At 34.4% G+C, this 25,188-nt stretch overlaps 2 protein-coding genes across 2 annotated transcripts; one reads left to right on the forward strand and one right to left on the reverse strand.

Annotated features, from left to right (window-relative positions):
- The first annotated feature begins 868 nt into the window (after positions 1 to 868).
- LOC116106298 (chaperone protein dnaJ 13) lies at positions 869 to 23,932 on the forward strand. The gene is made up of 13 exons (XM_031392650.1): positions 869 to 1,012; positions 1,400 to 1,686; positions 2,149 to 2,346; positions 2,431 to 2,545; positions 2,898 to 2,984; positions 3,128 to 3,216; positions 20,208 to 20,292; positions 20,577 to 20,630; positions 21,474 to 21,554; positions 22,272 to 22,349; positions 22,847 to 23,083; positions 23,443 to 23,550; positions 23,646 to 23,932. Exons 1-13 carry the CDS (start codon positions 869 to 871, stop codon positions 23,700 to 23,702), a joined length of 1,620 nt encoding a protein of 539 aa, XP_031248510.1. The 3' UTR covers positions 23,703 to 23,932.
- LOC116106299 (protein arginine N-methyltransferase 1.6-like) lies at positions 12,309 to 13,172 on the reverse strand. Its single transcript, XM_031392651.1, has 3 exons — positions 12,860 to 13,172; positions 12,559 to 12,655; positions 12,309 to 12,468 (listed from the first exon to the last, which is right to left on the reverse strand). The coding sequence occupies exons 1-3, from the start codon at positions 12,908 to 12,910 to the stop codon at positions 12,311 to 12,313; spliced, it is 306 nt and encodes a 101-aa protein (XP_031248511.1). The 5' UTR covers positions 12,911 to 13,172; the 3' UTR covers positions 12,309 to 12,310.
- Positions 23,933 to 25,188: the final 1,256 nt, after the last annotated feature.

Here is a 25,188-nt window from a genome sequence, read left to right on the forward strand (position 1 = left end):
TAATTTCACTAAATACCCCCTGAAAAAAAGTTTAAAAATTAACAAAAACACCCACATCAACCCAACTTGTCAGATTCCGGCAACCACCATCGTTGATAGCCGGAATCTGTACAACGGCCTAACTTCCGACCAGAAATGGCCGGAAGTTCACCGATGTGGCCTTTTCCGGCCAGATCCACGACGGATCTGGCCGGAAAAGGCCAGATCTGGCCGTCAGCGACGGTCGCATCTTTGGCCGTCGTTGACGGCTAAAGATGGCCATCGTTTGGCTTTTTTCGGCCGTCGACTGCCATAACAGACCGTAGATCTGGCCTTTTTCGGCCAGATCCACCATGGATCTGGCCGGAAAAGGCCATAACGACGTGTTACGGCACATATCCGACCGATCTATGCCGTAACAAAATTTTTCGGCCAGATTCTGACGGTGGTGGCCGGAATCTGGCACTGCAGGTGGTGAGAGTGTTTTTGTCATTTTATATGTTAGGGTCTTTAATTAAATTAGTAAACTTAAGGGCTTTTTCACAAATTTTTAAAATTTACCTCATAATACTCTCCTATCCAATAACCCAATACTATCCCCAAAATCCTATTCAAAATACTAAACCAAACGCACCCTGTATGATCCAAACACTAATGAGAGATAATATAATTCGTTAAAACACCAGGTTTGGCAAAAATACCCTTGTAATGATAAAGCGTGCAGCGTACACAATGTTCAAACCCACAAGCCCAATGCTCACCAAACAAAACCCCTAAAACCCCAAGCCCCCAATTCCCAACTCTTTCTCTCTTAGCATGTTCAATCTCCGGGAAAGACCAACTCACTTCACTTCCTTCGTCTTATTCTAATCATCCTCATAACCAAAACATGAACGAAGAGGATACGGGACCGCCCAACAAGGAACTTTACGCACTTTTGCACCTCTCACCGAAGGCTTCCGATGAAGAAATCAGAAAAGCTTATCGCCAGTGGGCCCAAGTCTACCACCCTGATAAATACCAAGCTCCTCATGTATGCTTTCTTCTTTATATATTCTGTTTATTTTTTATTTTTTATTATATTTTAACTTATCAATTTGCGTGATTCAATTTCGGTGCCGTTTTAGTGTGAACTCACAACTCAGTCGAACTTGTATTCACTATGTGTTTTTTGTATTGAAATTTGTTTGAGTTTTGATACATTGTGTTTTTAGAGGTACAAATATGTTGAAATTTGAGTTTTGCTTTGAATTTATTGTATTGGTAAAAAGATATTGAGAGTTGTTTAAAATATGTAAATAACGATGCATAAACACCATTTAGTTAATTATTTTAAGTCAGAGCATGCTCATATAAAGTTTGTGCCAGGTTTTAATCGTGATTAAATCTTATTTATTTATTTTTCAAATCTCATTGTCAGATGAAAGAAATTGCTACGGAGAACTTTCAGCGCATATGTGAAGCATATGAAATATTATCAGATGAGACTAAAAGGCAAATATATGACATATATGGTATGGAAGGGCTGACTTCTGGTTTGGAACTTGGTCCAAAGCTCAATAAAGTCGAGGAGTTAAAGGAAGAGCTTGAACGGCTAAGGCGGATGAAGGAACAAGAGAAGAAGTTAGCACATTTTCGGCCTTCTGGGACAATACTGGCCAACTTATCTTTGCCACAGTTTCTAGATGGTGATGGCATAATGAGAGGGTGCTGGTCCTTGTTTCGCTTCACCTGATTGATTTTTTTCCTAAATGGTTGATGTGCTAATGATTTGGATTTGTTTTGAAGTCTGGAAAAATTTCAACCTGGATTAGATAGAATTTTTGTACATATACACATATATGTGGTGTCTTTGCTTTCCTATAAATTGTCCAACATCTGTACCTAATAACTTTATTTTGTTAATGAGTGATCATTGTTGGGTTTTACATACCCGTGGTATTCACTATTCTCTTTATATATGTAGTTCATATGGTCTTCTTTGTCTCTTCATTACTTCCAAATTCTTTTTCTTTTTACTTTTTTATCACCTTCCAATTGATATTGCTTTGATCATTTATTTCTAAATAAAGATAATCACTGACGTTCCATGTGTTTTATGTCTCTAGTTATTTGTGTCTTAATGTCTAATTTATCTGGCTACTCATTGTTTATCTACTCAAATTTCAGAATGGCTATGAGTAGCGAAGTTCATTCTCAATTATCAAAAAGCAATACTATTGCATTTGGTGGAAATTTGGAAGTGAATGAAAATTCTGGTGGCGGAGCTGCTTCACTTGTCCTTAGGCATCAGATGTCTTCTGTTTCATCAATAGAATTTTTAGCTTCAGCTGGTTTACGGGGCCTTATAGGATTGCAGACAACACGGTAGGGCATTTTGTTTTCATAAGGAAGTTTGGAATATTTGGCACGTATACTGGGTTCACTCTATATCATTCTCTCATTTTCCAGTAACCTGTCACAACACTCAACTGCAACAATGGCTATTGCAATGTCTTTGAGAGATGGCTCGATCAATCTTTCTAATAACTGGACCCGCCAACTCTCTGAAACGACGAGTGGAAATGTATGCCGCTGTTTGATTTATTTGGGTTGTTTATTTATTTGTTAATTTTTTGTCTTTGGTCATACAAAATATTTTGCATGGCTAATTTTGAGCAATGACAGCATGAAGAAAGTGGTATATAGTTTTGATGTTCCTTGGATCCCAAAGTTTGCATGTCTAAGATGTATTTAGTTGTCATATTGTTGTTGTTTGTGATAATTCGAAATTAGTAATGAATCAGTGCAAGGTTGAAATACTTGGCATTTTATTCGGATGGAGAAGTATGACATCTTTAGTCTTTGATTTGTATCTGATTTTTGGGTTGCTAATAATCTTTTAATTGATTCTTGTTTTTCATGTTCTTTTTTTCCAGATTCAGCTTTTGTTAGGTGTCGAGTCAGCCATTTCTGTTGGATGGGAAAAGAAAGATGAGAGGATGTCTGCTATTGGAGAGATTAAGGTAAGTTTATTTTTTCTATTCATTGCCCAGAAATGGTTACACAGATGCACTTATCTTCTTTGGACTTCTTTAGAAATGTCTTTGATTTTTTCTTTATTTTCATTTTTTGTTGTGTCATTCTTATTCATGTTCTGACACTGAAGGTTGGCACAAATTCCTTTGGGGCATCAGCTCATTATACTCGTCGCTTTTCCAAAAAGTCTCATGGCCGTATAGCAGGCAGATTTGGAAGGTATATTATCAAAATCTGTGTGGACAATATTTTGTGAGGGTTTAACTTTTGATCTTTTACTACCAAAAAAAAAAAAAAAAAAAAAAAAAAAAAAAAAAAAAAAAAAAATGTGAGGGCAGTCCACTTATTGGACTGCACCTTTATATTTTGATCAATGAGCTGATATGTTTTAGCTAGTGTTATTCTTTAGGGGTGTAGTAAATAGCTACTTACAACTAGAGATAAAAATCTTATTTAAAGTTACTTTTTACTGAAGAAGTATAGATTCATATGGTAAAGTTTTTTGAGTAAGTGTACATGGGGGAAAATATTTTATGATAAATATTATGGTTCCTACCATGATCTTTAGAAACTGAGTGAAATTTCCTCTTTTTTCATTTATTGTAGCTTGTTACATTTCTATTTCTTCTACTGTTGCCAACTTAGAGAAATTGTCTGCTTCTTAGACATCCTATAGATGTCAGTAGTTGAAGGATTTTTTTTTTTTTTTCCTTCATCAAAAGAATACTGGTGGTATAGGGGGCCAATTTCATTTTTGGAAAATAAAAAGTAGCCCTGAGTTACAATACAATGTCAAATAGACATGTGATTTTGATAATTGGAACTTTGGGAAGCCAATGTGCTAGCAGCAAGAAGAGTTCAACTCAAATAGTTATCCTTTAATTGGATTTTCATGATGAGATGAAGATTTCAATCAGAGTGGCCCCTGATGTTGTGACTCTTTCAGTCATATTTTTTTTGGGCAGAATTTATATCATCTCATACCTTTTTCCATTTAATCTTTAAAAATAATTCTTTGAATTGTTTCTTGCACAAAAGTGATGCAGAAATATACCAGATATTCTAGCTTGTTGAGGCTGGCATGTTTTGTTGACTGTTTATTTTATGTTGCGCACTGCTCTGAGTTGAAGTTGGTGGTGGGAGGAAAGTATCAGAATTCAGCACCATACGCATGCTGTATACAATAGGGGTTCGGGTAATTGCTTCTCCCTTTACCAAAAGCAAATGATTTTCTATTAGTATTGGTTATGCTTTTCCACTATTGTGTATGCAGTAGAAATCCAGATTTTAGGAAATCTGTATGAAACTATGGTGCTGTGGGACCTTTTTGGATTAATAGTTGCATTAACATATCTATTTCCGAATACTTACAAAGATTTGAATGTAAGATTTCCATTTTGTGGACTGATTTGCTCTTTAGCTGTACTAATATTTCTGCGTATCTGAAGATAAATCTCTGTTTCTTTGCAGGGTATCTTTTGGAAATTTGAGCTGCATGTGGGGGTCCAAAGTTAATTATTCCTGTATGCATATCTCATCATTATCGTGTTTATGGCTCATGTATTTTTAGGTTGCAATTTTTCTTTTTTAACTGTGTCTGTATTGGGGTAGGATGCCATGGGATCAGAGATTTACAAACACTACAGGATTTGTGGATATAGAAGTCTGGGCTTTTTTGAGTTGCTTCAATGGAAATAGTATAGATGCATATTCGTTATTCTTAAAATGAAAAATATATCTGAAGTAACAATAGCAATTTTGGTTTACTTAATATTTCAAGGCAGCAACTGGAAGTATGCCTGAGCTCGTAAATGACATTTATACAAAACATACACATTATATCCACAATAGTCCGGTGTTTGAGTTTTATGTAAGGTATTATAATTTGTTATGGCACATAATAATCAATGGCAATTACTGGTCGACAGTGTACTGCAAACTCAATATTTAATTTGTAAGGTATGGGAATTTGGGATGTGTGATAATTAGTTATGACAGTTGAATAGTAACATAGCAAGCAATTCTAGTTTTACAAAGCACATACAAAGGAGCATACAAGACAATCCCCACCCTTGATTTCATGATTCTCTCTCTCTCTCTCTCTCTTTTTCCGTTTTTTCTTTGTTTTTTCTTCTAGATGATGTCACTTGGAGCCCTTTGTATGGGTCTTTGTAAGGATAGCATTTTTTAACATTCTCTCTTAATTCCCTAATGTTTTTGTGAGCCATAGCTTTGAATACCATCGCAGGGAATTAAATAGTTTTATTCCTGTATATGACTTTAAGTTTTTTCCTAACTGGATTTTTCTTTTGCGATGACTGTTATGTGCAGTTATGCTTCCAGGAATTTCACTTCCTTATTTGCAGCTGGAGCATTCATAATTCCAACATCACTTTACTTTTCACTTAAGGTTATAAATATCACACTCTGTCTGATCCTATTTGTTGAAAAGTTTAATATTCCATTACTCATTATTGTTACTTCCATTTCAAATAATCTGGAGCTTTTGCAAGTATGTCCTAAGGAATTCAGACTTAACTGGAACACCAGGCTTTGAATCATATAGTTAGCATAAAGCAGTTACATTTCTTGGTGAGTTATTTGGAAAAGATATAGCTTGGGTATTGAAAATATGTGTGATAAAACGGTATTGGTTATTCTTCCTGCTTTTGGGGAAATATAAGAAGTGTCTTTGAAGTATGTAAAATTTTCTGCTCTTCTTCCATTCTTTTATTTGGATATTTACCTTGAAGTTCTGGTTTTGTATTCAGTGTATCTATATACTGTATGAGTTTTCAGGTGTATATCCTCTATATGAATCAAAATTTTGGGTTACTGTTTTACATTTAGTGAATTTGGACACATCTACTCTCTAACCTAACCTGAAACTCTTGGCTGAAATTACCAAAATCTGATAGTTGGCAATTTGTTTGATGAGATTTTTCTGATACTTTTATGAGATATAATACTTGTTGAACTAATGCTAGAAAGTTCTGAGTTATTGTTTCTTGTGTATGTGATGTGAAACTTAACACAGTGTACGTGCTGGACTTTTAAGTTGAAGGTTCTCACTGTATATTTTTGTTGTCTGTGCTCACAGAAGTTGTTCTTCAAACCCTATTATCGTAAGAGGGAAAAACAGAAGGCATTAGAGATATGGAAAGAAATTCTGCTCAGGGATGAGTATGACTACCCATATTCCCAAAGGTAGTTATGCTTTCATTGGTGGTAAGAGTCACCCTGCTTTAAGATCTGCAAGTTCAGATACATTAGCTTGGTCCAACTCTTTCTTGTATGGACTACATAAACTGCCCATTTTGGAAGATAACATTTTCTATGGTGGACTGGAATTTATACTGAATGAATGAAGTGTTGCGCTTTTGTTTGGACCGACTTCCCCAGCTCTTGAAAGGGAGAGATTCCCCTTGGTTGTCGAGTGTAGTACACCTTTTATTATTATTTATTTATCTTTCTTTTTAACAATAAACTATATTAGAAGGAAGTATCTTAGCAAGGCTTCATGCAAACATAAACCAGAGATGTCATAATTAACTAAGGAACTATTTAAAAATGGATATCAGGAGGTTGTTTTTACTTTATGAATATTTGGAAGTTCTGGCCTTGTCTAAAAATCTGTGGGTCTCACTCATGTATAGGTCAGAGGCAGGCACAGGCAGCAGCAGAAAAAGCTCAGCAATTATTACAAAAGTGGCCAACAGGAAAGGAATAGGCAAATGGAAACAGGGGACTGGTTATTACTAAAGCAGTTTGGTGCTCGCAACACTTGAAAGAGAGTGGATCAAGAGATTTGAACGATGAAACGCTTCGCAAGTCATGGATGTTACATTACCTCTTAATTTCCTAGTTAAGATTCTGGGCAACTCAGGGTTAGTTCTTTGAACGCTGTTGCTTGAGATGTTTTCTCATACGAATCTAGTGTCACGATTCTGGTTTTTAATAATATGGATGGCTAGAAATACTTTGGATAAATTGGTGTATGCACTTCTTTTACATAATCCAAGGGCTTATATTATTTGATATTATGGGCTGTAAATTTGTCATACTTTTTAAGAGGAAACTATCTGCAGAAGCCAAGTACACACATTATTGCAGTCTTAGAATTGATTTTTGTCTTCAACTTTGAAAAGATTTAGATTGTGTTGGATGCATTAGCTACTTAAATGAATTTAGATCTCATAATTTTGACGTATTTATATTTAATTTGTTCAATCTGTTTGCTTAGCTTATGAGGGTGTTTAAGAAGTCGGGTATCATGGGTTTCTGCGATCCTTGTCCGGGAGAGCCTAAGCAATTGTATGTCGGTACACTTACAGGGGCAATAGATAGAGGTAATTCGGTCCCTATCTTTTGGTTGTGGAATAGAGCCATCTGGATGAGTTTCTAGTTTTTGATTTTGAAGTACTAATTTTCAATCTGAATCAGGTGGTGGTTGATGATTATGGCGAGGTTGGTTATACCCAGGAAGTACACAGAATCTGAATGTAATCAAATGATGTATACTAGCTTGGTTACTCTTGCAATTTTGCATGTACAGCATGCCATTTGAGGTACTCCAACTTGTACAAACTTTTTCCCATTAACTTATTATATCATTTTATTTTAGGAAATGTAAATCTAATAAAATCATTGAGGAGACAAGTCACAATTCTTGGTGTATTTTTACTGAATATGAAAATAAAAAGGCGACTTGTGTATTCTATCTCTTCCTTCCAATGAGCTCAAACACTACTGTATTTCAGTTACAGTAAGTTGATGTCATCTTATGTTAAGTTAGTCACTATAATAATGGATTTCTCCCCTATTTTCCCACATGTAGATTACATGTAATTTATAGTTTAAATGCTGATAGGGTGCGTTTGTACTGGTTATTTTGCACTGAATTGAAGTGGTTTGAATAAGATTGAATTGGATAAAATTTAATGCTAGGGAGATTTTCAAACCTATCCCAGGCCCTCACCTAGCTAATATTCAAGTTCATGGTTACTATACCATAAATCTCACGTGGTACCCTGAACCCTAACAGTGTTAAGTTTTGTTATCTTGAAATGGGAAATTATATGAAAATACCACTTGCCTTCTCATTGAATCTGAAAATTTGTGATGTTTGACAACTTGAAACGGGTACACATCTTGGCTTCACTCTAATTTAATTTTTTAATTTATTTAAAAAAATGGTTCTGGAAATAGTGGAACAAATTTTTTGAACATACTATTTTAGTTAATTGTCCAAATACCCATGAATGTTAAACTTAATTGAACGGTGTTAGGTTTAGGGTATATTTTGATAGTTCTTGCATAATGCCATGTGTCTGAATATTAACATCAGATAAGTGGTAGTTTTTGAAATCTCCCTTTAATACTATCAGGGTGCGTTGGTTGGAGGGTAAGTGAGATTACTGAAGTAATGTTATCTTATATTTACTTTATTACCACGTTTGTGTAAGTAGTAATATAAGATTCTAAAAATCTTCCACAACAATAGTAATTATTGTTGGTATATAGGAGGTAATTTAATTACCTCTATCTTCTTAGGTATTTTAAGATTATCAAGGTAATCTTACTTTGTTACAATTATCCCTTATTAATAAAATTTTAGGATACTATGCCTTGTTTTAAATTAATTTACTATGAATCTAGCTTTTATAATTTTACCCAATAATTAACTTTTTGGACAAAATTACCTTGAATTCAAATAAATTGCAAACCACCAAGCCACTACCCCACCACCTGTCGCCATGTGCCGTGATCTGGCAGAAACGATCAGTTTCTCATGCTTTGGCCATTTCCAGCCAGAGACGCCGGGAAATGGCCATATTGTCGCACAGAGCCATTTTTGATTGTCAATGTGCCATGGTTTGTCGGTGCCACGGCCGACAGTGGCTAGGTTGGTGGGGTGCATTGTTGATTTTCCAAACTTTTATTATGGGTTGTTTTGCTAAGTTTAAACGTTGGGGGGGGGGGGGGGGGGTTATATAATAATCTAAATAATAATATTTAATTAGATGATAATTTATAATTTAAATAACATACCCACCAATCTATTATTTCTCCCAACCAAACATATTAATATAATATAGTAACCAATTTATTCCAGTCAGCAAAAAATTTCCCTTAACATTTCTAGTAATCTTTAGGGGGCGTTTGGTTCAGGAATGTTAGATTACTAGGAATATTGAATTACTGGAAAGATAGATTACCTTGAAGATTACTGGGAATCTTTAGAAAAATATGTTTGGTTAGTTGGTGGGTATGTTATATTAATTGTTTGGTTTGGGGAATAAATTGGTGGGTATGCTATTTAAATTACTAAATTTCCCCTTTTAATATTAATATAAATTATTTTTATTATTAATTTTTGAATAATTCTTTTAACCCCGAATATTTCAGATTTAGCTAAAACACCCCCGCTTATATAAAACTTTAATTTATGATGAAATCACCCCACCTCCTGCCGCCACCGCGAACCACCGCGGATGTGCCTGTGAGTACGTCACCGTGACCAAGAGGCTCCGCTATGACCGTTTTTGGCCATATTGATGGCCGAAAACGGCCATTTCCGGCCAGATCTGGCCCGATATGGCCGTTTTCGGCATCAATATGGCCAAAAACGGCCATAGCGAAGCCTCCCGAGCCTCCCACAGAATTTCCAGTGTTTTAGGGACTCCGACAATTTTCCGCAGTGGTCCGTGGTGGTTGACCCGCTGTTGGCGGTGGTGGCTGGTGGGTGGCTGTGGTGATGGTGGCTTGGTGGCAGTGGTGGTCTGTAAAATATTTTAAATATAAAGGCATTATTGTCCAAAATTTTAATTAGACAAGGTTAAAATTGAAATAGGATATTAATGTAAATTTGTTTTAAAGTAGGGGTATTATTGTCTAAAATTTTTATTAATAAAGGATAAATTGTAACAAAAAAAAGATAACCATGGTAATCTCAGAAACATAAGAAAGTGAAGGTAATCAGATTACCTTTATATTACCATAGTAACCACTATTGGTATTTGAAGATTACAGGTATCTTTTATTACTTGACAACCAAACGTGTAATCAAGTAATATAAGATGACATACCCCAGTAATGCCATTTAACCGAACCAAACGACCCCTTAAGTAATCTTATTTCTATAATATAACATTCCCAGTAATACAACATTACCTGAACCAAACGCACCATTGGGTGTTTGGTGCAATATTGAAACTAAATGGATAATTAATATTAAACAAATGTATTATTATTTAAAAAAAAGTGAAAATATTTTTATAAAAAAATGATAATAATGTTAATAAAATCTTAAAGTAAAAAGTGAATATTAAATATTTGTTGTATTATCTTAATTAAATGTAAATATAAAATAATAATTTCTTATAAAAAATACTAAAAATATTTTGTTATATTTCAGATCTATTTCAATTTCTTAAAATATAAATTAGTAGATAAATTAAATAGTTAATTGATAAATTAATCAACTGTAAATGATTTACTTTATATTTTAAGATTTAATAATTTGATTAATAAAATTAATTTCCAAATTAATTATAGGTTAATTATATTACTTCATTATTTAAGAGTGCAACAATTACACCTTGTTCTGACTAAACCAAGGGGGGAGTGGGTTATTTTGCTCCATTTGACAGTTTTAGTCCTGTCCATTTGTTCTAGAACATGGGATAAGTGGGAAATAATACTGGGCTGATGAATAATTAATCACACCATGTCCAATAGTCCAATAGTCCTTTATTTTGTGAATGACTACTTTTTCAGATACAAGTGAATGCTAGATAAATCCAGTACAATTGATTTGATCCCAGTAGCACGTCATCAATCAGAGATGCAAACATTGTGTTGGAGCTGTCTTGTGTTTAACCCGCTATCCAATTCTCTATAAACCATGAAAAATAATCAAGATATAATTCAGGGATTCCGTCTTTTTAGTTTTTATGTTGTAGGGCATTTCAACTATAAACTTCTTTTATTAGCCTTTCCTCGATCTTTTTCACCCATTCCTCCTAAAATTATAACAAAGGAAAGACAAATACATATTGACATGAATGATATGATATCCTTGTAATATTTTAAATTTTATCCATTGTTTTAAAACCCGAATTGGAGAGCAACCCGTTTTACTATCCAGGTCATGGGTCAACCGGTCCAATCGGTTAGACCGACTGGTTGGACCAGTGATATTAGCACAGCCAAAACAAAATATCTTTTTTTTTTTAAAAAAAAATTTCAGAATACCAACTTAATTACTACCCAATTCAAACTCAATAACAATCCCGATTTAACTACAATCCAAAGTCCCCAGACATCATCTATTACAAATTAAATGATAAAATACATAATAATTAATAACAAAACCGCAAGTGTTTTTTACATACAAATTCAATGAACAAATTATCCATCAAAGCAATAGATTCATAAAAAAAAAATTGAAATATCTTTACAAAAGAGAGAGGCGTCGTCTTCGTCGATTTTGAGCAAGAGAATTGTTGTCATCGTCGATTCCAACGAAGGAGGGAGGCGTCGTCGTGCAAGGGAGAAGGGAGGTGTGTCGTCGCCGAAATCCAACGAGTGAAATGTTGCCTTCGTCGAGCAAGGGAGAAGGGAGGTGCATCGCTGCCAAAATCCAGCGAGGGAGGTACTGCCATCGTCGAGCGACACAATCTAGTGAGGGAGGTGCTGCCGTCGTCGAGTAAGGGAGAAGGGAGGTGCATCATCACTGAAATTCAACGAGGGAGGTGTTGCCGTCGTCCAGCAAGGGAGAAGGGAAGTGCGTTATCGTCGAAATCCAGCGAGGTAGGTGCTGCCATCGTCGAGTAAGGGTCCAAGGAAGAGTGGAGTTGAGATGGAGTTGAGAGATTGAATTGAGACTAAGTGCAATTATCTGAGAAGAGAGTTGCGATTTTGGTGAGTTGAGAGATTGAAGAGAGTGGAGAAGTGGAGTCGCGTGAAAAATAAATCAGATTTAAGGTTTTTTCATTTTAAACATTGACCCGGTTTACCAAGCGATCCGATTCGATCGAGCGGGTCACACTGTTCATCCGATTTGATAACGGGTTTAAACGGTTTTTAAGTAATAGCAAGTTTTATATTAGTTCGGATCGAACACAACCGGGTCCCGATCGAACTGGTTAGACCGATCGGTCTGGTCCGGCTTTTAACACAGAGATTTTTATCTATAAAATGAGTTTATAAAAACTGCCCTCTCAAGCATGGTGCATATACTCCATGACAATACAAAATTAACGTTGGATTAGCTATATATATATATATATATAAAAGATACAGGCACATATTAAGAGAAAGTGTGTTGGATGTTGAGCTCCCCACTGGATGGATCGAATGAAGCTTCAACTAATGTAGAACAACATATACCCGTCCTTTCAGCTCCCCCAATTCCAACTGCTACAGGCGAGGCCAGAAGCTTCACTCCTTGTTTCCAATATCTTTTATCTGAAAAGCATATGATGCCCGATTACAAAGGTAAATATTACAAAGAAATAAGACAAAAAATTGAACCAATTTTGTAGAGTAAAATTGTACCCGGTCCAGTAGACACCACAATTTTGTTCTCTGCATCAATCACCCAATCAATCCATAGGGCAAATCCATGGCATATCCCACTCTCCATAAATTCAACCTGCCATAGAGAACACTCTTTCAACTCCTGTATGCTGAAATATTAAGCAAATATATTTGTGGTTATCCACAAATATACTAGAATAAACAATCAAGAGTATAGTTACAATAACTGTACACAGCCATTAGAATATAAGCAGATAGGAGATAGCCAAATTCCGAGAATGATGTACAAAACCAGTAACAATCAATGTAGGCGGCATACCTGGGCTTTTCCATGGCATGGACTTATCTGTTTTGTGAAATCAAACTCCATGACTGTAAATACTTCACTGAGTTTCTAAACACATCCAACATGGTTAAATTGGTATGAATTATTCACCATTCTAGAATTACATTTTATATTTCTTTTTCTTTCAAACAAAATTTTGTTTTTTCTACATAAATTAATTACCCCAATCTCTCCACACTGCCAGATAAAGAAAGGCAGGCAAGGACCCTCTTTTGAAGATGGTAAATCACCACATGCTCCTAAGGTGGTATTGACAACTGAATGGTCAAAGCCTTCAATCTTCCTTACACTGCAACGACTGTTCCATAGATCCTGTCCAAACAAAATGGCTTACACCAAAAGTATATATAAAGATTTACACTCGTTTGCATCTGTTGATGTGCAAGAAACTGTCTGTGTAGAAAACTAAAAGTTTTCCCTAGTGCAAACAATATTAACTAACCGGAAGGGACATGGCACAAGCCTTCAATATTCCTTTGCATGGCATTATCAAAACATCATCGGAAAGGACAGGATCAAGCATAGTTCGCTCCTTCCTAGTCCAATTCAAAACAAGGCAAAAAATAAAAGTTTAGATAACTTCTTGATTTATACGAAGCAGCCCATATATCTGCACCATCCTTGGACTACCCTTCTGCACAACAGCCCACCATTAAACTTGAAATCAATGATCCAATGAGTAAATCATTATTGTACACTATTAATTGTCAAAAAGAAAAAAAGTTTTAATGCACACACAGAGTTTGTATTAAATGTCAAATTTGCATTTAAAAAGTGCAGACTTCGTAGTTGTTATTAGCTTCAATTAATGAAATGTCTAAATTTTTAAAAAATACGGACGTCTACTCCTAAGAATTTTTATATATTTAAATAGTGAGTTTGAGAGTAGGCTAGTGTTTGTTGTATTGAGTTCTCCTTGAACGAAAATCCATGAAAGCACTTGAACTTTGCGAGGAACTTTTACCTTCCAAACTGAGTTGTACTGTTTTAAGTCAAGTGCAAGAATCTATCTATATACTGTATGAGTTTTCAGGTGTAATCCTCTATATGAATCAAAATTTTGGGTTACTGTTTTCATTATAGTGAATTTGGACCACCTACTTGACTAACCTAACCTGAAACTCTTGGCTGAAAATTACCAAAATCTGATAGTTGGCAATTTGTTTGAGAGATTTTTCTGATACTTTTATGGATAAAATACTTGGTTGAACTAATGCTAGAAAGTTCTGAGTTATTGTTTTTGTGTATGTGATGTGAAACTTAACACGTGTACGTGCTGGACTTTTAAGTTGAAGGTTCTCACTTGTATATTTTTGTTGTCTGTGCTCACAGAAGTTGTTCTTCAAACCTATTATCGTAAGAGGGAAAAACAGAAGGCATTAGAGATATGGAAGAAATTCTGCTCAGGATGAGTATGACTACCCATATTCCCAAAGGTAGTTATGCTTTTACATATGGTTAAGAGTCACCCTGCTTTAAGATCTGCAAGTTCAGATACATTAGCTTGGTCAACTCTTTCTTGTATGGACTACATAAACTGCCCATTTTGGAAGATCAACATTTTCTATGGTGGACTGGAATTTATCTGAATGAATGAAGTGTTGGCTTTTGTTGGACCGACTTCCCCAGCTCTTGAAAGGGAGAGATCCCCTTGGTGTCGAGTGTAGTACACCTTTTATTATTATTTATTTATCTTTCTTTTAACAATAAACTATATTAGAAGGAAGTATCTTATGCACAGGCTTCATGCAACACATAAACCAGAGATTCATAATTAATAAGGAAACTTTTAAAAATGGATATCAGGAGGTTTTTTACTTTATGAATATTTGGAAGTTCTGGCCTTGTCTAAAAATCTGTGGGTCTCACTCAGTATAGGTCAGAGGCAAGGAAGGCAGCAGCAGAAAAAGCTCAGCAATTATTACAAAAGTGGCCAAGAGGAAAAGGAATAGGCAAATGGAAACAGGTGGACTGGTTATTACTAAAGCAGTTATGGTGCTCGCAACACTTGACAAGAGAGATCAAGAGATTTGAACAATGAAACACTTCCAGTCATGGATGTTACATTACCCTTAATTCTAGTTAAGATTCTGGGCAACTCAGGGTAGTTTCTTTGAACGCTGTTGCTGAGATGATTTTCTCATACGAATCTAGTACATCTGTATTCTGGTTTAATAATATGGATGGCTAGAAATACTTTGGTTAATTGGTGTATGCACTTCTTTTACATAACCAAGGGCTTATATTATTTGTATATTATGGGCTGTAAATTTGTCATACTTTTTAAGAGGAAACTATCTGAGAAGCCAAGTACACACATTATTGCAGTCTTAGAATTGATTTTTGTCTTCAACTTTGAAAAGATTTAGATTGTGTTGGATGCATTAGCTACTTAAATGAATTTAGATCTCATAATTTTGACTATTTATATTTAATTTGTTCATCTGTTTGTTAGCTTATGAGGGTGTTAAGAAGTCGGGTATCATGGGTTTCTGCGATCCTTGTCCGGGAGAGCCTAAGCAATTGTATGTCGGTACACTTACAGGGGCAATAGATATGAGGTAATTCTGGTCCCTATCTTTTGGTTGTGGAATAGAGCCATCTGGATGAGTTTCTTAGTTTTTGATTTTGAAGTACTAATTTTCAATCTGAATCAGGTGGTGGTTGATGATTATGGGAGTTGGTTATACCCCAGGAAGTACACAGAATCTGAATGTAATCAAATGATGTAATACTAGCTTGGTTACTCTCTGCAATTTTGCATGTAACGCATGCCATTTGAGGTACTCCAACTTGTACAAACTTTTTCCCATTAACTTATTATATCATTTTTATTTTAGGAAATGTAAATCAATAAAACATTGAGGAGACAAGTCACAATTTCTTGGTGTATTTTTACTGAATATGAAAATAAAGAAGGCGACTTGTGTATTCTATCTCTTCCTTCCAATGGCTCAAACACTACTGTATTTCAGTTACAGTAAGTTGATGTCATCTTATGTTAAGTTGTCACTATAATAATGGATTTCTCCCCTATTTTCCCACATGTAGATTAACATGTAATTTATAGTTTAAATGCTGCTATAGGGTGCGTTTGTACTGGTTATTTTGCACTGAATTGAAGTGGTTGTGTGAATTGGTAAAATTTAATGCTAGGGAGATTTTCAAACTTACCCCAGGCCCTCACCTTAGCTAATATTCAAGTTCATGGTTACTATACCATAAATCATCACTGTACCCTGAACCCTAACAGTGTTAAGTTTTGTTACTTGAAATGGGAAATTAATATGAAAAACCACTTGCCTTCTCATTGAATCTGAAAATTTTTGTGATGTTTTGACAACTCGAACGGGTACACATCTTGGCCACTCTAATTTAATTTTTTAATTTATTTAAAAAAATGGTTCTGAAATAGTGGAACAGAATTTTGAACATACTATTTTTATTAATTGTCCAATACCATGAATTGTTAACTTAATTTGAACGGTGTTAGGTTTAGGGTATATTTTGATAGTTCTTGCAAAATGCCATGTGTTGAATATTAACATCAGATAGTGGTAGTTTTGAAATCTCCCTTTAATACTATCAGGGTGCGTTTGGTTGGAGGGTAAGTGAGATTACTGAAGTAATGTTATCTTATATTTACTTTATTACCAGTTTGTGTCAAGTAGTAATAAAGATTTAAAAATCTTCCACAACCAATAGTAATTATTGTTGGTATATAGGAGGTAATTTAATTACCTTCTATCTTCTTAGGTATTTTAAGATTATCAAGGTAATCTTACTTTGTTACAATTTATCCCTATTAATAAAATTTTAGATACTATGCCTTGTTTTAAATTAATTTACAGAATCTAGCTTTTATAATTTTACCCCAATAATTAACTTTTTGGACAAAATTACCCTTGAATTCAAAATAAATTGCAAACCACCCAAGCCACTACCCCACCACCTGTCGCCATGTGCCGTGATCTGGCCAGAAACGATCAGTTTCTCATGCATTTGGCCATTTCCAGCCAGAGATCGGCCGGGAAATGGCCATATTGTCGCACAGAGCCATTTTTGATTGTCTGTGCCATTAGGTTTTCGGTGCCACGGCCGACAGTGGCTGGTTGGTGGGGTGCATTGTTGATTTTCCAAACTTTATTATGGGTTGTTTTGCTAAGTTTAAACGTTGGGGGGGGGGGGGGGGGGGTTATATAATAATCTAAATAATATATTAATTAGATGATAATTTATAATTTAAATAACATACCCACCAATCTATTATTTCTCCCAACCAAACAATATTAATATAATATAGTAACCAATTTATTCCAGTCAGCAAAAAATTTCCCTTAACATTTCTAGTAATCTTTAGGGGGCGTTTGGTTCAGGAATGTTAGATTACTAGGAATATTGAATTACTGGAAAGATAGATTACCTTGAAGATTACTGGGAATCTTTAGAAAAATATTGTTTGGTTAGTTGGTGGGTATGTTATATTAATTGTTTGGTTTGGGGAATAAATTGGGGGTATGCTATTTAAATTACAAATTTTCCCCTTTTAAATATTAATATAAATTATTTTTATTATTAATTTTGAATAATTCTTTTAACCCCGAATATTTCAGATTTAGCTAAAACACCGCTTATATAAAACTTTAATTTATGAGAAATCACCCACCTCCTGCCGCCACCGCGAAACCACCGCGGATGTGCCTGTGAGTACGTACCGTGACCAAGAGGCTCCGCTATGACCGTTTTTGCCATATTGATGGCCGAAAACGGCCATTTCCGGCCAGATCTGGCCCGATATGGCCGTTTGGCACATCAATATGGCCAAAAACGGCATAGCGAAGCCTCCCGGAGCCTCCCACAGAATTTCCAGTGGTTTAGGGACTCCGACAATTTTCCCAGCAGTGGTCCGTGGTGGTTGACCCGCTGTTGGCGGGGTGGTGGTGGGTGGCTGTGGTGATGGTGCTTGGTGGCAGTGGTGGTCTGTAAATTATTTTAAATATAAAGGCATTATGTCCAAAATTTTAATTAGACAAGGTTAAAATTGAAATAGGATATAATGTAAATTTGTTTTAAAGTAGGGGTATTATTGTCTAAAATTTTTATTAATAAAGGATAAATTGTAACAAAAAAAGATAACCATGGTAATCTCAGAAAATAAGAAAGTGAAGGTAATCAGATTACCTTTAATTACCATAGTAACCACTATTGGTATTTGAAGATTACAGGTATCTTTTATTACTTGACAACCAAACGTGGTAATCAAGTAATATAAGATGACATTCCCCAGTAATGCCATTTAACCGAACCAAACGAACCCCTTAAAGTAATCTTATTTTATAATATAACATTCCCAGTAATACAACATTACCTGAACCAAACGCACCATTGGGTGTTTGGTGCAATATTGAAACTAAATGGATAATTAATATTAAACAAATGTATTATTATTTAAAAAAAAGTGAAAATATTTTATAAAAAAATGATAATATGTTAATAAAATCTTAAAGTAAAAAGTGAATATTAATATTTGTTGTATTATTTAATTAAATGTTAAATATAAAATAATAATTTCTTATAAAAAATACTAAAAAATTTTGTTATATTTCAGACTCTATTTCAATTTCTTAAAATATAAATTAGTAGATAAATTAAATAGTTAATTGATAAATTAATCAACTGTAAAGATTTACTTTATTATTTTAAGATTTAATAATTTGATTAATAAAATTATTTCCAAATTAATTATAGGTTAATTATATTACTTCATTATTTTAAGAGTGCAACAATTACACCTTGTTCTGACTAAACCAAGGCGGGGAGTGGGTTTATTTTGCTCCATTTGACAGTTTTAGTCTGTCCATTGTTCTAGAACATGGGATAAGTGGGAAATAATACTGGGCTGATGAATATAATCACACCATGTCCAATAGTCCAATAGTCCTTTATTTTGTGAATGACTACTTTTTCAGATACAAGTGATGCTAGATAAATCCGTACAATGATTTGATCCCAGTAAACGTCATCAACAAAGATGCAACATTGTGTTGGAGTTGTCTTGTGTTTACCAGCTATCCAAATCTCTATAAACCATGGAAAATAATCAAGATATAATTCAGGGATTCCGTCTTTTTAGTTTTTATGTTGTAGGGCATTTCAACTATAAGCTTCTTATGCCTTTCCTCGATCTTTTTCACCCATTCCTCCTAAAATTATAACAAGGAAAGACAATATCTTGACATGAATTGATATGAGTCCTTGTATATTTTAAATTTTATCCATTGTTTTAAAACCGAATTGGAGAGCAACCCGTTTTACTATCCAGGTCATGGGTCAACGGGTCCAATCGGTTAGACCGCTGGTTGGACCAGGGATATTAGCACAGCCAAAACAAAATATCTTTTTTTTTTAAAAAAAATTTCAGAATACCAACTTGAATTACACCAATTCAAACTCAATAACAATCCCGATTTAACACAATCCAAAGTCCCAGGACATCATCTATTACAATTAAATGATAAAATACATAATAATTAATAACAAAACCGCCAGTGTTTTTTACATACAAATTATGAGCTGATATGTTTTAGCTAGTGTTATTCTTTAGATGGTGTAGATAATAGCTACTTACAACTAGAGATAAAAATCTTATTTAAAGTTACTTTTTACTGAAGAAGTATAGATTCATTAGGTAAAGTTTTTTGAGTTAAGTCTACATGGGGGAAAATATTTTCATGATAAATTATATGGTTCCTACCATGATCTTTAGAAACTGAGTGAAATTTCCTCTTTTTTCATTTATTGTAGCTTGTTACATTTCTATTTCTTCTACTGTTGCCAACTTAGAGAAATTGTCTGCTTCTTAGACATCCTATAGATGTCAGTAGTTGAAGGATTTTTTTTTTTTTTCCTTCATCAAAAGAATACTTGGTAATATAGGGGGCCAATTTCATTTTTGGAAAATAAAAAGTAGACCTGAGTTACAACTTACAATGTCAAATAGACATGTGATTTTGATAATTGGAACTTTTGGGAAGCCAATGTGCTAGCAGCAAGAAGAGTTCAACTCAAATAGTTATCCTTTAATTTGGATTTTCATGATGAGATGAAGATTTTCAATCAGAGTGGCCCCTTGATGTTGTGACTCTTTCAGTCATATTTTTTTTGGCAGTAGAATTTATATCATCTCATACCTTTTTCCATTTAATCTTTAAAAATAATTCTTTGAATTGTTTCTTGCACAAAAGTGATGCAGAAATATACCAGATATTCTAGCTTGTTGAGGCTGCATGGTTTTTGTTGACTGTTTATTTTATTGTTGCAGCACTGCTCTTGAGATTGAAGTTGGTGGTGGGAGGAAAGTATCAGAATTCAGCACCATACGCATGCTGTATACAATAGGGGTTCGGGTAATTGCTTCTCCCTTTACCAAAAGCAAATTGATTTTCTATTAGTATTGTTTATGCTTTTCCACTATTGTGCTATGCAGTAGAAATCCAGATTTTAGGAAATCTGTATGAAACTATGGTGCTGTGGGCACCTTTTTGGATTAATAGTTGCATTAACATATCTATTTCCGAATACTTACAAAGTATTTGAATGTAAGATTTCCATTTTGTGGACTGATTTGCTTCTTTAGCTGTTACTAATATTTCTGCGTATCTGAAGATAATATCTCTGTTTCTTTTTGCAGGGTATCTTTTGGAAATTTGAGCTGCATCGTGGGGGTCAAAAGTTAATTATTCCTGTATGCATATCCTCATCATTATCGTGTTTATGGCTCATGTATATTTTAGGCTTGCAATTTCTTCTTTTTTAACTGTGTCTGTATTGGGGTAGGATTGCCATGGGATCAGAGATTTACACAACACTCAAGGATTTGTGGATATAGAAGTCATGGGCCTTTTTTGAGTTGCTTCAATGGAAATAGTATAGATGCATATTTGTTATTTCTAAAAGTGAAAATACATCTGAAGTAACAATAGCAATTTTGGTTTTACTTAATATTTCAAGGCAGCAACTGGAAGTATGCCTGAGCACTGTAAATGACATTTATACAAAACATACACATTATATCCACATATAGTCAGGTGTTTGAGTTTTATGTAAAGGTATTATAATTTGTTTATGGCACATAAATAATCAATGGCAATTACTGGTCAACAGTGTACTGCAAACTCAATATTTAATTTGTAAGGTATGGGAATTTGGGATGTGTGATAATTAGTTATTGACAGTTGAATAGTTTAACATACGAGCAATTCTAGTTTTACAAAGACACATACAAAGGGAGCATACAAAGACAATCCCCACCCTTGATTTTCATGATTTCTCTCTCTCTCTCTCTCTCTTTTTCCGTTTTTTCTTTGTTTTTTTCTTCTAGATGATGTCACTTTGTAGCCCTCTTTGTATGGGTCTTTGTAAGGATAGCATTTTTCTTAACATTCTCTCTTTAATTCCCTCAATGTTTTTGTGAGCCATAGCTTTGTAATACCATCTGCAGGGAATATTAAATAGTTTAATTCCTGTTATATGGCTTAAGTTTTTTCCTACTGGATTTTTTCTTTTGCTGATCGACTGTTATGTGCAGGTATTGCTTTCCAGGAATTTCACTTCCTTATTTGCAGCTGGAGCATTCATAATTCCAACATCACTTTACTTTTCACTTAAGGTTATAAAATATCACACTCTTGTCTGATCCTATTTGTTGAAAAGTTTACTTATTCCATTACTCATTATTGTTACTTCCATTTCAAATAATCTGGAGCTTTTGCAAGTATGTCCTAAGGAAATTCAGACTTAACTGTAACACCAGTGGCTTTGAATCATATAGTTAGCATAAAGCAGTTACAATTTTCTTGGTGAGTTACTTGGAAAATAGATATGCTTGGGTATTGAAAATACGTGTGATAAAACGATATTGTGTTATTCTCCCTGCTTTTGGGGAAATATAAGAAGTGTCTTTGAAGTATGTTAAAATTTTCTGCTCTTCTTCCATTCTTTATATTTGGATATTTACCTTGAAGATCTGGTTTTTGTATTCAGTGTATCTTATATACTGTATGAGTTTTCAGGAGTAAATCCTCTATTATGAATCAAAATTTTGGGTTACTGTTTTTCATTATAGTGAATTTGGACCCACCTACTATGACTAACCTAACCTGAAACTCTTGGCTGAAAATTACCAAAATCTGATAGTTGGCAATTTGTTTGATGAGATTTTTCTGATACTTTTATGAGATATAATACTTCTGGTTGAACTAATGCTAGTAAAGTTCTGAGTTATTGTTTCTTGTGTATGTGATGTGAAACTTAACACAGTGTACTGTGCTGGACTTTTAAGTTGAAGGATTCTCACTTGTATATATTTTGTTGTCTGTGCTCACAGAAGTTTGTCTTCAAACCATATTATCGTAAGAGGGAAAAACAGAAGGCATTAGAGAATATGGAAAGAACTTCTGCTCAGGTATGAGTATGACTACCCATATTCCAAAAGGTAGTTATGCTTTTACATATGGTTAAGAGTCACCCTGCTTTAAGATCTGCAAGTTCAGATACATTAGCTTGGTCAACTCTTTCTTGTATGGACTATTACATAACTGCCCATTTTGGAAGATACAACATTTTTCTATGGTGGACTGGAATTTATCATGAATGAATGAAGTGTTGTGCTTTTGTTTGGACCCCTGACTTCCCCAGCTCTTGAAAGGGAGAGATTCCCCTTGGTTGCAGAGTGTAGTACACCTTTTATTTTTATTATTTATTTATCTTTCTTTTTAACAATAAACTATATTAGAAGGAAGTATCTTATGCACAGGCTTCATGCAAACACTATAAACCAGAGATGTCATAATTAACTAAGGAACTATTTAAAAATGGATATCAGGAGGTTTTTCTTACTTTATGAATATTTGGAAGTTCTTGGCCTTGTCTAAAAATCTGTGGGTCTCACTCAAAGTATAGGTTCGAGAGGCAAAGGCAGCAGCAGAAAAAGCTCAGCAATTATTACAAAATGTGGCCAACAGGAAAAGGAATAGGCAAATGGAAACAGGTGGACTGGTTATTACTAAAGCAGTTTATGGTGCTCGCAACACTTTGACAAGAGATGGATCAAGAGATTTGAACGATGAAACAGCTTCGCAAGTCATGGATGTTACATTACCTCTTAATTTCCTAGTTAATGATTCTGGGCAACTCAGGGTATGTTTCTTTGAACTGCTGTTGCTTGAGATTCTTTTCTCATACGAATCTAGTGTACATTCTGGTTTTAATAATATGGATGGCTAGAAATACTTTGGATAAATTGGTGTATGCACTTCTTTTACATAATCCAAGGGCTTATATTAATTTTGTATATTATGGGCTGTAAATTTGTCATACTTTTTAAGAGGAAACTATCTGCAGAAGCCAAGTACACACATTATTGCAGTCTTAGAATTGATTTTTGTCTTCAACTTTGAAAAGATTTAGATTGTGTTGGATGCATTAGCTACTTAAATGAATTTAGATCTCATAATTTTGACGTATTTATATTTAATTTGTTCAATCTGTTTGCTTAGCTTCATGAGGGTGTTAAGAAGTCGGGTATCATGGGTTTCTGCGATCCTTGTCCGGGAGAGCCTAAGCAATTGTATGTCGAGTACACTTACAGGGGCAATAGATATGAGGTAATTCTGGTCCCTATCTTTTGGTTGTGGAATAGAGCCATCTGGATGAGTTCTTAGTTTTTGATTTTGAAGTACTAATTTTCAATCTGAATCAGGTGGTGGTTGATGATTATGAGGAGTTGGTTATACCCCAGGAAGTACACAGAATCTGAATGTAATCAAATGATGTAATACTAGCTTTGGTTACCTCTCGCAATTTTGCATGTAACGCATGCCATTTGAGGTACTCCAACTTGTCACAACTTTTTCCCATTTAACTTATTATATCATTTTTATTTTAGGAAATGTAAATCCAATAAAACCATTGAGGAGACAAGTCACAATTTCTTGGTGTATTTTTACTGAATATGAAAATAAAAAAGGCGACTTGTGTATTCTATCTCTTCCTTCCAATGTGCTCAAACACTACTGTATTTCAGTTACAGTAAGTTGATGTCATCTTATGTTAAGTTAGTCACTATAATAATGGATTTCTCCCCTATTTTTCCCACCATGTAGATTTTAACATGTAATTTATAGTTTAAATGCTGCCTATAGGGTGCGTTTGTACTGGTTATTTTGCACTGAATTGAAGTGGTTTGAATTGGATAAAATTTAATGCTAGGGAGATTTTCAAACTTACCCCAGGCCCTCACCTTTAGCTAATATTCAAGTTCATGGTTACTATACCATAAATCATCACATTGTACCCTGAACCCTAACAGTGTTAAGTTTTGTTACCTTGAAATGGGAAATTAATATGAAAAAACCACTTTGCCCTGCTCATTGAATCTGAAAATTTTTGTGATGTTTTGACAACTCGGAACGGGTACACATCTTGGCCTAACTCTAATTTAATTTTTTAATTTATTTAAAAAAAATGGTTCTTGGAAATAGTGGAACAAATTTTTTGAACATACTATTTTTAGTTAATTGTCCAAAATACCCATGAATTGTTAAACTTAATTTGAACGGTGTTAGGTTTCAGGGGTATATATTGATAGTTTCCTGCACAAATGCCATGAGTATGAATATTAACATCAGGCATTGTTTTAAAACCTGGACCGGAGGGTAACCCGTTTTGCTGCTCAGGTCAACCGATCCAATCGGTGGGACCGGTCGGTTGGATCAATGACGTTAGCGATAATTTTATTTTTAAAAAAAATTGCATATTAATCCCTCAAATTTTAATATATTACAAAAATTCCTCTAAAAAAGTTCAAATGAATTCTTAAAATTTTTATTTATTTTCAAAAATGCCCCAAAAAATTACCAATTAATCCATAAACTTTTGATATATCTCTAAAACACCCCTATAAAATTACAAAGTAACCCTTATAATTTTGAAATACTACAAAACCCCCTAAGACTTGAACCGGACCAGAGAAGCTACTGGGTCCTGGTCCCACTAGCTGGTCCGGTCCAGTTTTTAAAACAGATCAGGTAAGTGGTAGTTTTTGAAATCTCCCTTTAATACTATCAGGGTGCGTTTGGTTGGAGGGTAAGTAAGATTACTGAAGAAATGTCATCTTATATTACTTGATTACCACGTTTAGTTGTCAAGTAATGTAAAATTTTAAATCTTTCATAACCAATAGTAATTATTGTTGGTAATAGGGGTGTAAACGAGCTAAGTCGAGCCGAGTATTACCCTAAACG

The sequence above is a fragment of the Pistacia vera genome, unplaced genomic scaffold, assembly GCF_008641045.1.
Source record: "Pistacia vera cultivar Batoury unplaced genomic scaffold, PisVer_v2 Contig511, whole genome shotgun sequence".
Taxonomy (NCBI): Eukaryota; Viridiplantae; Streptophyta; class Magnoliopsida; order Sapindales; family Anacardiaceae; genus Pistacia; species Pistacia vera.

Coding starts and splice junctions, on each gene's coding strand:
- LOC116106298 (XM_031392650.1), top strand. CDS start 869: ATGAACGAAGAGGATACGGGACCGCCCAACAAGGAACTTTACGCACTT. Junction 2,347..2,430: donor ATAGGATTGCAGACAACACG/GTAGGGCATTTT, acceptor CTCATTTTCCAG/TAACCTGTCACAACACTCAA. Junction 21,555..22,271: donor CACTTTACTTTTCACTTAAG/GTTATAAAATAT, acceptor CTGTGCTCACAG/AAGTTTGTCTTCAAACCATA.
- LOC116106299 (XM_031392651.1), bottom strand. CDS start 12,910: ATGGAGTTTGATTTCACAAAACAGATAAGTCCATGCCATGGAAAAGCC. Junction 12,656..12,859: donor CATGCCATGGAAAAGCCCAG/GTATGCCGCCTA, acceptor TCTCTATGGCAG/GTTGAATTTATGGAGAGTGG. Junction 12,469..12,558: donor TGTGGTGTCTACTGGACCGG/GTACAATTTTAC, acceptor TATGCTTTTCAG/ATAAAAGATATTGGAAACAA.